Raw genomic sequence first — 14,351 nt, forward strand, 5'->3', positions numbered from 1 at the left:
TTCCTTTAAATCAATTAGTGTGTAATTTCATTGATATATAGTTGTTGCAATATATATATATATATATATATATATATATATATATATATATATATATATATATATATATATATATATATATATATATATATATATATATATATATAAAGAGAGAGAGAGAGAGAGAGAGAGAGAGAGAGAGAGAGAGAGAGAGAGAGAGAGAGAGAGAGAGATTGGATGCACGAGGAACTGTGATATTGAAAGCAGTTGGTACATTAAAATTTGAAGGTACAAGGTAGATAAAAGCTTCATTTGCGGATAAAGCTAATTAAGTAAGGATTAGAGTAATATCCAGCAGACCACCTATGAAGAGAGAGAGGGAGGGAGAGAGATGAAGTTGGTAGCTAGTAAGGAGAGACGCCCACATTTGCAGAAGCAAAGAAACCATCTTTCATGAAACCACCGTCTGTGTGATCCTACATGCATTAAAACGCTTTTTTTAAAAGATTTGAATGTCAAATCAAATGCAATATCCAATGAGTGTGTCTTGCAACGTAATGCATTCATTTATTTTGCTTTTTAAGATCTACTCATATATGGAGTATGTAATGGAGTGATTCAAGAGGTACATATGAACAGTACTGTACCTGTTGGCGCATGCTGCTCTTGTTCACAGCAGTCGTCTGATCAGGCATGAGACCAAAGTGAATGTGTGGAAAGTGGGCCCACTGTAGGATCAAAAAAAAAAAAAAAAACAAATACAAAATTCTAAATTTGAATATGGAAAACGATATATATATATATGTACAGCTTCAATTCTTTCTTCTTCTACTCTTTACACTAGTCTACCTTTATGCATGTTTGTATTTATATTATTAACAAAACCCATGTCTCTAAATTTTCTATTCTTCAGTCAAAAGTTTCAGATGTTAGTGTTTGAAAAAGTGTATTTAATTAAATATATGTAAAAAAAAAATAAAAATAAACTCTTAAAGTTATCTCTTTAATAACCCTAAAGTAATAAAAAAGGAGGGAAATGTTACATTCTTAGCAGCAGCACTGAAGGCTTCTCTATGACTAATGTCAGGATTCCCAGCTTTGATCCTTTGAATCTCTTCCCTGCATTTCAATTTCATTTTGATTTGATTATTTTCTTCTTTTATGTACGTAGCATATATATTTAAACAGAATGAATATTTTATGATTATGAAAAAAAGATGATGAAAGCTGACTTGATGAATCGATTGTAGGCGGAGGGGACTCTCTGTCTCTTCTCTGGAGCTGACATTAACAAAAACAAACCCATCAAATTTCACTTTCTACTGTTTTTTCTTCTTCCATCCATCTTTCTTTGTCTCTTGTCTATATTATTTCATCAATATCTAAAGTAAAATGAGGAATGCGAGCGTATCTATGCTGTCACCTCACCCACCATTTCTTATGTACCAATAAACATCAATGTCAAATGTCTTCAAATGATATGCATTCCCTCGTTTACAATTGAACAGTTTTGTAAAAGGAATACAATAAATATTTTGATTATCCAAAAAGTAAATTATATTATTTTGTTTATAAAATAAAGACATTACCTAGTTTTATTATATTCTTTGGAAAATAATATTGACTAAACCTTTATAACATAGAATGATACAAATAGTCACGAACTGTTCTATATATGTCTGATTGCTAAGGGTCATTTCATGCCAAATTTACATCCAACAATTTTATGTAGCCAAATATTTGGTTTATGTTGTTATAATTAAAAGGAGTAATAACGTTTTTTTATAAGGTTTAAATTGAATGAACTTAAATTTTTGCAAAAATGTGATTTTATTAGATTTATGTGCTGTTTGTTTATAACTATGTAACTAATCATAAACTATTTTTTTATAGAAAAAGCTCTCACTGTTACAAACAAATGCCTGTATGTACGTAGTATATGTTTGTAGTGTAGATGTCCGGCTGTCCAAAATTATATTTGCAAAAACAAGTGACCAGATTAAAAATGTTTTATTATTAGGTTTACCTGATGCTTTTGTTTACAATTATATAGATCGATATATGCTAGCCAAAATATTTTTTTGACCAGATACATAGAATAAATTGTGTTTAATTAAAGTTCAAGTTAAAGTAAACTTGACGTGAAAAAGTTAATAATAGTACATACTGATGTAGTGGATGAATCAATGATGTTCAAGAATTATTCTCTCTCAAATCTTTTACAGAAACAAAAAATATATATTGTGGTTTGTGAATGCGCGCAGTTATTAGGGCTTTGGGGAGGAACTAAATGGGAAACAAAAGAAACCGACTAATTAAAGAATGAGAGAGAGATGTCACAAAAGTGGCTTTTGATTTTAAACATGAGGAGCATGGAAATAAGTAAAAAAGGAAAGCTTTCAATGTTTAAAGCTTTTTAGAGAAAGAGATTGGGAACAAACAAGTAACTAATTCTTTTAAACATTGGATTTGCTTCTGTAAATGCTAAGAAACTATCTTATTTCGGATCGAGAGTTTATAAGGAACATAACTTCTCTCATGAGTGTGTAGTATCTTCTTCTACATTGTTGCAAGATAAAATTTTGCTCGGTTGTAAGAAAAATATCCGATAATTCAAAATAGTATTCATGGAAAAAATTCCAACGGCGTATAGATAATGGATTATTCTAATATTATATTGTTTCTTGTTGATTTGCAACATATTTCGATCTAAATTTTCTTATCCAGCGAATATTTAACAAAACATTCACGACAAATGAAGTTAATTAACAAAATCATAAGACAACCAAGACATGAGAACATAAAAGACATTTTTTTGAGCTTAAAGGATTTCATTTTGATAATTTTTTCATCATTAAATCAATATCGTTACCAGTGATTTTTCTTGGATAAACATAATTCTAAATCAGTTTTAATGTTGGAAATAACTAAACTTCAAAAAGTTAACTTCGGATATATTTTGGCTGGAAAATTATTCCCCATGTGTTTTATAAAATTTGCCAAGACCTAAATAACGTTTTAATTCGCTGATCAGTTCTATTTTTGTAAAACCTCACAAACAAAAATAAACCAAAATACCAGAAGCGATGATATGATCATACACATATATAAGAGAAATCAAGAAAAGATGCAATCTTGACAAGAAATAAAGAATCTCACTTACGTCTATTAGTCACAGGGGGTTTCGGAAGCTCCCTAAATCCTCCGCAAGCAGTCAACGAAAACTCATTTGCGTAATTCGGATTGATGAGAAAGTTGGAACCCCCAGTCGGAATTTGATCATCCTTGAAAAGAGATCATTGAAACTTTACATAATTAGTTATGTTAAAAAATATCGAGTAATTATATGTATAAAACTAAAATCTTGAAGGAAAATGATGATCGATATATATATATTACCAACAGCGTATGATTAGAAGGAGAAAAGAAATTAGTATGACTAATATGGAACTGATTCACTGATGGTGGCAACAGCAACCCAGGCATGCTCAAGGGAAGGAGGTTCGTGCAGTGACCACACCGGACTGTCACTGTCTTGAACAAGCTGGTGCAAGGAACACTCACCTAAAATTTATAATAATTAGTAAATACTAACAATTAATATATATATATATATATATATATATATATATATATATATATATATATATATATATATATATATATATATATATATATATATATATATATATATAAAACCTAGCTGAAAGAAACCCAGAAAAACGAGTTTATAAAAAGAAAGAAAGTATACGGCGAGGACGGTATCGCAGTGAGTGCACTGGACATAGCAGAGCTGATCGGAGCATGAAGGAGGAGGGAGGTGGTGGAGGAGCTGTGGTACGGTCGGGGAGGTTGTGGTGGAGGAGATGGACATGTTTTTTGGTTAGTTTGTTTGGAGATTTATGTGGGGTGTGGATCCTAGTGGTATGATTGATTGATTGATTTGAGTTGAGTTGATTGATTGTAGTGAATTGACAGATTAACAACCACCTTGGATCTGCTTTTGGGGACTTATGAGTTAAGATGAGCAAGAAAAGGGGAGCAGATAAGAGGTAAAGAGGGGGTGGGGGTGCAGTAGAGAGAGAAATAAGAAGCCACAAGTTTTGCAAATTTTTTCTTTTCTTTTGTTTCGTTAATGCTAATAATGAATGGGTCGGGTATGTATACATGCATGTTTTGCATGCTATATACATATACTTTTTTCTTTTGGCTTAATTTATTGCAAAATTATATAGTATTTATACTCATCATTTTACTATCAATTAACGCATACATTCTTCTATGTATATATTTTCTTTTGGTTAACCATATATATATTGAGACAAGCCCTATTCTAATATTAAGAACGATCTTTGGATTGAAAATAGTCTAGCTAGGGAGCTCTAAATTGCATTTTCAAATCCACAATGGTATTATTAGCCTATTTACATGCATTTAGGTTCACATCCACTCTTTTACAAATATCTTACAAAGTCATGTTTTTTTTTTTTTTTTTAAAAGGAAAAGAAGGCAATTAATATTCTCCATTTTAGCTTTTGATATATAAATCTTAATTTTCGTGGTGCATTGAATAAGAATGAGAAAGTAAGACAGACAACAAGTTGCATCGGTAAGATTTTTGTAAGTTTTATAAGAATTAAAATAAAATGGAATGATTAGAAATGACCTAATTAATAGTTTGACTTATTTTAAGAGATTAACTCGGCTGCCAACAAAATAAAGCCAACTAATACAACTCCTTGCGATTATTATAATTATCGATTCATTTTTGGATCTTCTTCTCCTTAGACGAAGATGGTACGTAAATTGTAAGGCATTTATGAAAAGCCATAGGTAACAATGTGTACACTATTCAAATGTACATTAGTTTTGTTTTTAGTGCGCATCATCTCATCTCCTATATGTAGGTTGGATCTAGTGTGATCAAGCCTCGTGATCACTTCTTGTTTTAACTTGTACACTAAATTGGCTTCTTGTACTCCATGTCTTTCTTATCCTCACCCATAATTAACTCGGTCGACTTTATTATTAGTTAATATATCAACCAACTTATTCTTCCTACGTATGTGGTAATAGGTTACTAGCTAGTTATACAAAGTATTAATACCAAAGAGCTATGAAAAAAGAAGCTTGAGTACCTTCCAAACGGCACACAAAAGAATTAACAAAAAAAAAAAAAAAAAAAAAAAAAAGGTAAACTTTGCATTACTTTTAGTCTTTTACTAAGAAAAGACAAATATTACATTCTTGCTCCCTTCCCAAGAGAAGCATGTAGCTAGATAGATATCTACATCATGAAACCTTTGGGTGATGGTTTAGATAGCAACCAAGCTTTCCGATTTAGCAGCTGCCCGTTTTTGAAGGAAAGGACTGTGATATCTAATATACGACATATGTACATGGATACATGTGTTATGTATTCAAACTTCAAAGAGAGAGATATGTGGGGGAGAGAAGCCCGAAAGGGACGTTTGCATGGGATCATATATCTTTACTCTCATTAGTCATCTGTTGCTTTCTTCTGAATTTATTTATTTTATTTAATTAATAACTGCTTTCCTTTTAACAAAACATTTTCTTTTTGTTTTCTCTGTACCCCAATTCAAACTTATAATTAAATTCTGAATTTCTATTATTTTATCAAATTCAAATGGAAAAGTTCTTTGTTTTAAGTCTACTCCAAAATATAATTTTAATAGACTAATTAACATAGTTTTCAGATACATAATTTTATCAGTTATATAGACCAAACATGGAAGAAAAAGTACAATAAATTGCATATCATGTATACGGTATACCGTCATACTCTTTTCTTTTGGACAATCCCCTAAAATAATTAATTAAATTGTCAATAAATTCTTTATTTATCATTTATAATGGTAAAGATCTAAAACTCATTTGTAAAGTGATCAAAATATTTAATCTTGTAAAATAAATATCTGTATATCTTTTGCAACTTGTGCCCCCCGGACATTAAGCCCACTATTGATCCCTCCGTCTCCGCCTCCTTAGGGTTTTCTCAGTCATCACCATCATTATCTTTTCTCTCTCTCATAATTGTCTTTTTCTGCAGTATTTATTTGGCAAAAGATATAACAATTTTACAATATATAATTAACTTTTGATCGTACACTTGTTTGTTGTTGCTAAGAGTTCTTTGGAATGTATATAATTTTATAATAAGAATTAAAAGAATTAATCAAGTAGTTTTTATTTACCAAATTGTGTCTAGGCTACCCATATATCATATGTTTTCAAAATTTGGCCATCACACAATGAGTTAATGGTTGAAATCTTGTGGTTAACAAATATGTAGATTTTTAAAATAAGATTAATGGATGTAGAAGTTAGCTATTTTAAAAACATATATATATGGTTTTTATTTATAGAATTTGGCTAAAAATATTAGAATTAAACATAAAACATCCTAAAAATGTAAAGTTAAGAAAATAATTGTGTCTCTCAGAGGACATGAACAAAAAAGCTGTACCTTTAGATGACATGACCATTCAAACTCTCACAGAGAGAGAGAAGATCCAAGGTCAGTAGAAACATTTTGCAGTTGACAGTCTACTACTATATGAATGAATGAATGAATTCAAGCCAGTAGAAACAGTCTACTAAATAAACCACTTTTACCACCTTAAATTTTGTCATCTTTTAACCCTCACGGGGTGGTCCTTTTATCATCTTATTTATTAAACATCTCTCGTAACCTTCACCGTGTATTGTATGAGGTGAATGTTATCAATGCATATTGTTTACATTACTAATGATAGATATTTGCTTTGTTTAAGTGTTTACTACGATATATCTTAATCTCAATGAACATGAATGAACTTTTTGAAAAGACCACGTTTAAAATGAATTTGAATTTTCTTAATTAATATTGTCCTGTGTACTTGTGCTAGCTAGCTGGTTTAGTTCCATCCACATACTTATGTCACGAATTTGTAGGGATATTTTCTTCTCTAATGCAAAATACCCAAAGCATTGCTTAAAGATTCTAAAACAAAGACAAAATTGCAAAAATTGTTAATGTATTGTCAGTTTTTCTTTTACGATTTCAAATTTAAAAAAAAAAAAAAAAAAAAAAAAAAAAAAAAAAAAAACCCTACTTGGATTTGCACCACCAAACTTGAGTTTTTATAAATTTAGTCAACCAAAAGAATAGACTAATATGGACTATATATAATTCTTTTATATTTCCTTGTATATATTTTTTTATCTTTTTAATTACAAAGAAAATTTCTCTCTCTCTCTCTCTCTCTCTCTCTCTCTCTCATGTTATCCCTTTGAGGCACCAACTCTCACTTTATCTCCTTTGGTCATGGCTCTGCCACCGACCCTCCTTGCATCGTCTGTAACACTCGATTGGAAGTATGAAATTATTCCCAAATTGTGCATGATTCCTTTTTGCCCACGGCGTGGTGGAGCCTCACCACAGCCTGGCGATAAGCCTTTGGGCCGCAGAGTTTAATGGACTACCACGGCGTGGCGGTGTTGCACCACAGCGTGGTGGCAAGTGATGGATAAAATGTTGGATTAGGTGTCTAAGTCATAACTATATTTAGTATGTACTGACCCGGTTGTAACATGGTATTTTTGGATTGCTTTCACCAGAGCAATTTGACTGGATGTTTAATGGAGAAAGAAGTTATTATGGTTTATTAATATATTATATGACTAATATATTAAAAGAGAAATCATATTGGTTAATTAACATTGGTCAAGAATTAATTAAGAATTAATTTTGTGATCAAAAGATATTAATTGAACATAAGGGACTGGAATTGCAATTATAAGAGAATTGGATTTTGGGGTGAGGATCCCTTAGGAATGGGATGGACGAAATCAAGGGGGAAACCCACCTTGGATTCATCCATGGCCTTGTTCTGGAAGGTTCCTTTGGACTGCTTAAGGGCTAAGCAATCCAATTAGGGTTTTGACTGAAACCCTAGCAGCTCACCTATATAAAGGACCCCAGGCTTTGCATTTTATCAAAAGCCGACTTTGAGCCTCCTTGCCCTCTCTCCAAGATCATCCAACTTGCTTTGGTGTTTGTGATCGATTAGAGGTATTACACTTATGATACTAAAGCTCTCAAAGGTTGAAGATTCTTGCTACAATTGAAAGGTAATCATCTAATAGAAAACCTTGACTTTCGAAGCCTGGAGGTTGTTGCAAGTAAACCTCTTCCTTCAATTCTCCATTCAGGAAGGCACTTTTTACATCCATTTGATGTACTTTGATATTTTAATGTGCCACATACGCTAAGAAGGTGTGTATTGCTTCCATCCTGGCTATGGGAGCATAAGTTTCCTCATAGTCAACACCTTATAGTTAACTATACCCCTTAGCAACTAATCTTGCCTTGTTTGTTACAACTGCATCAGATTCATCGAGTTTGTTTTTGTATACCCATCTTGTTCCAACAATAGTGTGATCTTTTTGGCTTCAGAACGAGCTTCCACACTTTGTTTCTTTCAAACTCTGCCAATTCTTCTTGCATGGCAGTTATCCAATCAGGCTCCAGAAGAGCTTCCTTGATGGATCGAGGCTCGACTGCGGACATAAAGGCTGGATAGTGGCAGTGGTCCGTAAGATAATGAGAAGATGGAGTCTGTATGCCTGTGGATGGGTTTCCAATGATTTGACCCAGAGGGTGTTCTTTTGTCCATACATGTAAACGGGGTAATTGATGATCAGCAGTTGTGGTGGAAGGAATGTCAACAACATCAGAGGATTATGTGGTAAGAGAAGGCAGTTCCCCCTCGACTTGTGAGCAGCCTACAGAAGTGTCTTGGACTTGGACTGTAGGATTAAGAGCAACAATTGAGTGAGGTTCCCCCTTGATTGCGGATGTGAGTTCCTCTTGAACCAAAGATGGGTCCCCCTGGATTGATGAATGAGTGATAACCCTTGGATTAGTTCTTGTGTCTATATTTTCTTCTTCATAGGAGTATGAGGAAGCATTTGATGGATTAGCGACTCTGCGGATGGAAACGGGAGCTACGTCTTCGATAACTGGAACCTCGATGGTTGTTGTTAGAACCGGAGTACTGCTTTCCCCCTCAACCGGAGAGGTGGAAGTTCCGAGCGATAAATCTTCAGACATTGAGGATCCAGAAACTTCTGTGTGTTATTGTTGATCTTCCGGAGACACAAGAATTTCAGATTGTTGGGCAGTCTCTACGGGGTTGTAAACGTCGTCATAGTTAACTTCAACTATGTTAAGAAGACCTAAAGAAGCTGGGATATCACTTTCCAGGATTGCTTTTGTTTCATTTGAAGGAGCAATGTTGCAGACGTAATAGTCATCGAATTTTACATCGAAGCTTTCAACTATTAGTCGTGTGCGTCTGATAAGAACTCTGTATGCCACCTTGTTTGTTGAGTAGCCAATAAATATGCCTTCATCTGACTTCGGTGCAAATTTGTTAAGGTTATCCTTGTTGATGATCACAAAACATCTGCATCCGAATATGTGAAAGAATCGGACATTCAGTTTTCGATTGTTGAGGCCTTCATAAGGTGCTTTGTTGAGACACTTGCAGACAATGCTTCAGTTTTGAACAAAGCATGTCATTACCACTGCTTTGGCCTAGAAGTATAGAGGAAGGTTTGTAAAGTTTAACGTGGATCTGGCTGCTTCTACCAGAGTACGATTTCTTCGCTCTACTACTCTATTTTGCTACGGTGTGTAGGGAGCAGAGAAGTTGTGACTGATACCTTTGGAAACCAAGAAACTATCCAAGAGATGATTAGTGAACTCGGTTCCGTTGTCACTTCGGATTCTGTGAACTGGTAGCTTGATTTGGAGTTCAATTTCTTTTATGAAGTTTATCAGGACCTGCGGTGTTTTGGATTTGAGTCTTAGGATGAAGACCTATGTGGAACGAGTAAAGTCATCAACTATAAACATTATATACTTTTTTTGATGGAGACTCGCTACGGTAGATGGACTGCAGAGATTAATATGCATCACCTCTAGTGGTTCAGAAATTGATGAATCAATGACCAGTAGTTGACTTCCCTGTGATTGTTTTCCACACTCACAAGTAGGGCAGAGTGTTTCATTGTTGTAGAATTGGGAGGCCTTAGACGAGCTCTTTTGTGACAAGGTTGATGTACCAAAAATTTAGATGAGCTAGCTTGCGGTGCCACAACCATCTAACTTCGGATACTGCTTTAGACAAAAAATAATTACGGTTTCCCAATGATCAATGAGACATCTAAAGGATACATGGTCCCTTCGGACTTGGATTTGATCAAACAAGTGCTTATGTCACTTGTCATGATGTAGCAGTATTCATTATGAAACTCAACCCGATGACCTGCTTTGCAAATTTGGCCTACACTGATGAGCTTATGATTGAGGCCTTCTATGTAAGCAACCTTTTATATTGAGAACTTCCCTGTTGTTAATACACTATAACCTCGGATGATAACGTTTGCGTTGTTACCAAAGGTGACATGTCCTCCATTACATATAGGCCTGAAATCCCGAAGGTATTCTAACCTTTCGGTCATGTGCAAAGAGCAGGCACTATCAATTAGCCACTCCTCTTCTTGTTCCTCCTTGCACAATGCCTAGAAATTACACGGTTAGTTTGGGCACCCAAACAAGTTTGGAGCCCGGGGATTGTAGGGACAGGTTTCATATCAACTTTAAGACCTAGACATGGGTGTTTTGAGGTCTTTTGAGAATTACAAGGTTTTTGAAAGGTTTGAGGTTTTGAGTGATTGACCGGTCTCGGAGGATTGTGATGTTTAGGAAGATTACAAGGTTAGACTTGATTTGGCCTTTTCTGATGATAAAATCCAAATGTAAGATTTTTCTCATTTAACCAGACACCGTACCTGGTCTGCGGTCCATCGGGTGTGGTGTGAGGCTTGTGATCAGTCCGAGAATGAGATTTGACTGAGTTGCCCTTGGGATTTGAAAAAGTTTGGGCATTGGACTTCCTCCTAGGTTTTGATCTTTTGTCAAACTGACGTGACTTTAAAAGTGTAGGAGTTGGCAAAATTCCTTTCCATTTTGGGTCATCTGAGGAATAGTTTTGAAAACGATATATGTGAAAAGACTTGACACTCTTTTGGGACTTGTGAGGAGACTTTGAAAAAAACTTTTGGAACTGTTCAGTCCTTTTTGTCTATTTTCACGATTGGAGTGTTTTTTGAAAACGGATTTGGGATAACATGTTTTTCAGGACCCATTTGTTTTGAGATTTTGGTTTTGTTTTCTAAAGAATTTCCTGCTTTTTCCCACGAGATTTGAGTTCCTTGTTGAAAGCTTGTTTTTCCTGAGTTTTTGGAGAACCGCAATCAATGAGGTTTAAGTGCGGTTTCCTAGAAAATTTTGACTCCTTTTGAAAACGAGGACTTGAGTCATTTGAGCTAGAAGATACATATATTTGAGAACATTGACTATATTCAGAATTTTCTATGGGCAATTCATAAAGAATTGGCTGAATGGTCACAGCACTCTTGACTTCGGTCTGTGGTAAAGAGGATTGAACTACCGCAGAGTAAATCAGAGATGGTTCTTTAGTGGGACACCTTATGGATGGTAATTGTGGTTCGAGACTACAGTTTGAGGGACTGCGATCTAAGGGCAAAATTGGACAGTTTACAAGAACTCCGGGTCCTTCCACAAGGATTTCCTCATCGACAACTGATGAAGCCTGAGAGTTGGGATAAATTGTGCCAATGATGGGTATTTGATCACATGGATGATCCGAGGTTTCAGGTCGAATTTCATCAATGAAACAATTATTACTCCGATTGTGAAGTCTACCAAAGTAGGCTCTGATATCTTCGGGAAATGTTTTGTCATTCACTGGGAAGTGAAACTCTCGGTCCAGATGGACATAGGGACAGTCTTTGTTAAACCGGGGTGATGAGTCATTTGTGGTGGAATACCCATTGGACCAACCCCAATTGTACATATTGTCTATGGTTCCATTATTAACAAGATTTTCAATGGCTTCGCTTTCAGTAAACAATTTTTTGATTAACAAATTCAAATGTTCGATTAGTTTTTGTGCTAAATCCCTCTGATTTAAAGCTATTCCTAATTGGGTTTCACATAACATTCTTGCATCCTTTTCTAACACTAAGTCTCTTTCTAACATGGCAACCTTGAGTCTCTTATCTTCTAATCGTCCTCTTACATGAAAAATCTCCTAGGACGCCATGTTCTTCTCATCCAAGGCCTTCTTATAGTCTTCAAGGACGGCAGCACAAGTTTCATTAAGGTTGTCTAAGAAGGGATGACTATCATGTATGCTATAATGAAGAGTTTGAATCATCAGTTTTACCTGTTCGACTATGCTCAGAGTTCCATTTGTGGCCCTGAAGTAATAGTTCTTTTCCAGCTTATTCGATCCATCTTCGTCAGCAGTTGCCAGCATGCAAATCTTACCATTGCCCTTGATGTGGAAGCCTTCATCCTCATCCCCTGACGACCATACTTGATGATCTCTTTTCACTTGGGCTACATATGGCCTTCCTTTTTCCTTTTCATGCATCTCTTGTGCCATTTTGAGATAAAAGGATTTGTCCTTCACTACATTTGCTTTACAGTCATTAGAAAAATGATTCTCTTTATTGCACTTGTGACAAATGACAACATCTTCTTTAACTTCAGTCAAAGGACCAGAGTGAGTTGGCTTGGTAGACTGCGGTACCTACTTGGCTTGATGTGTGTTCAGAGGTTGTGGAGATTGGTGGGGGTGTTTGGGGTATCGAGGGTGATTGTTTTGATGGTTGAAGTTTCAGTTAAAGGGAGTTTTAGTGAACCGCTGATTTTTGCGAAAGGAGGTTGGCGGTAATCGATTGAACTGCTTACTAACAAGAGCAATAGCATTCTAGAATTCCTCTTCATCATCATACTCAGTGTCAGCTTCGTAAGACAGCGGTGGGTTGTCATAGGAGAGAGAGTAAGGTTGAGGAGTTATGCTATGCGGAGTCTGGGCCATGGGAGCAAGTGGCCCTATGAAGTCAGCACAATCCTTGAGCACGATTGACTCTTGTGCTTTGAGTTCTCCATACAGTTTGAAAAAAGAGAGTGAGTGAATCTTCCTATCACCTTTAACTATCATTTTCACAATAGTCCAGTGTTTTCCCAAAACCATTAAGAAACTGATGGTTGGTTTCATGGTTGCTTCAGACAGCGCCAACGTTAGATAACTTGGTAACAATGAGGTTGAATCTTTTTAAGGAGTCCTCGAGACTTTCACCCGTATGAGCTTTGAAGTTATTGAACTCGTTGAGTGCGGTGGTGAGCTTCTTATCTTGTGCCTGCTCAGAACCTTCACACAGGTTATTGAGAACATCCCAGATCTCTTTTGCTGACTTGCTATTAATGATAATGTTGAAGTTATCAGGAGAAACTCTGCAGGATATTTCATAAGAGGCAATTACATCATTTTCCATCTTATCGAGATCATCCTTAGTGGGACGATTCATGGCCGGTTGACCTCCTCCTAGACTGGCTTGAGCACCGTCGGCTTAAACTTGAGTAAGAATAGGGACATGAGGTCCTTCTTCTACAGATCGCCACACATCTCGTCCAAGTCTTCTTAGATATCTCTCCGTCCTTTGGGACTAGTGATGATACTCATTTGCCACCAGTATTGGAGCTCTGTTCGACCCTCCAACACTAATGGAAACGTTGAGTGATAATGCTTGTGTCGTATTTCCTTGCTTTTTAGAAAGATTTTGTTGTATTTTTTAAGAGAGAAATGAGCTTCAGTCGTATAGAAGGCTTTTCAAAATCAGAGTTTTGTTTAAAAAGCAACCACTTTGGCTCTGATACCAATTGTTGGGAGAAAAACATTTGAGAAACACACTTGAACAAACGTTAGAACAAGTTATATATTATGGAATAAAGTTTAATTCAAAGGATCATAAAGCTCAACAATAATAAGAAGTTAGAGTTATTAGATAGTTAGATGATTAGATGCAGAAATGTAATTGCAAAAATGTAAGGAAATATAAATGAGAACAAGTTATATATCAAGTACACTAAACTGATTCTTAACAAGGTTTGCAATCAAACACAAGTTAGCAGATGGGATCAGTTTAAAGTGATTGAAGTCACAAGGACTTGATCCGAAGGAGAGTTTGATAGTTAGATCTTGAATATATGAATATAAGTTCAGAAAGATCTTGAGAGTAAGAGAGAATTATCATAGAGAGTAAGTAATGACAGAAGAGATGTGAGATAAGAGATGTAAGATGTGTTTTTCATTTGAAGCGGAATACTCTATTTATAGAGTTTCGAGAACATACAATAGAAATAAACAAAGACTATAATTCAAAAGAAGTGTCCATGCAAGGCACACTGGATAATACATTGTAAATAC

General features: G+C 35.1%; 1 protein-coding gene across 1 annotated transcript; it reads right to left on the minus strand.

Moving 5' to 3' along the window:
- Window positions 1-212: 212 nt before the first annotated feature.
- Window positions 213-4,110, minus strand: LOC111877600 (axial regulator YABBY 5). Its single transcript, XM_023874122.3, has 7 exons — window positions 3,731-4,110; window positions 3,379-3,543; window positions 3,143-3,263; window positions 1,212-1,260; window positions 1,023-1,098; window positions 627-707; window positions 213-455 (listed from the first exon to the last, which is right to left on the minus strand). Exons 1-7 carry the CDS (start codon window positions 3,851-3,853, stop codon window positions 384-386), a joined length of 687 nt encoding a protein of 228 aa, XP_023729890.1. The 5' UTR covers window positions 3,854-4,110; the 3' UTR covers window positions 213-383.
- Window positions 4,111-14,351: the final 10,241 nt, after the last annotated feature.

The sequence above is a fragment of the Lactuca sativa genome, chromosome 3, assembly GCF_002870075.4.
Source record: "Lactuca sativa cultivar Salinas chromosome 3, Lsat_Salinas_v11, whole genome shotgun sequence".
NCBI lineage: Eukaryota > Viridiplantae > Streptophyta > Magnoliopsida > Asterales > Asteraceae > Lactuca > Lactuca sativa.

What these genes read in the sequence shown, in the direction of transcription:
- LOC111877600 (XM_023874122.3), bottom strand. Translation starts at nt 3,853, where the DNA reads ATGTCCATCTCCTCCACCACAACCTCCCCGACCGTACCACAGCTCCTC. An exon ending in GCCTACAATCGATTCATCAA is followed by an intron (nt 1,099 to 1,211) that starts GTCAGCTTTCAT and finishes ATTGAAATGCAG; the next exon opens with GGAAGAGATTCAAAGGATCA. An exon ending in AGAGCAGCATGCGCCAACAG is followed by an intron (nt 456 to 626) that starts GTACAGTACTGT and finishes TAATGCATGTAG; the next exon opens with GATCACACAGACGGTGGTTT.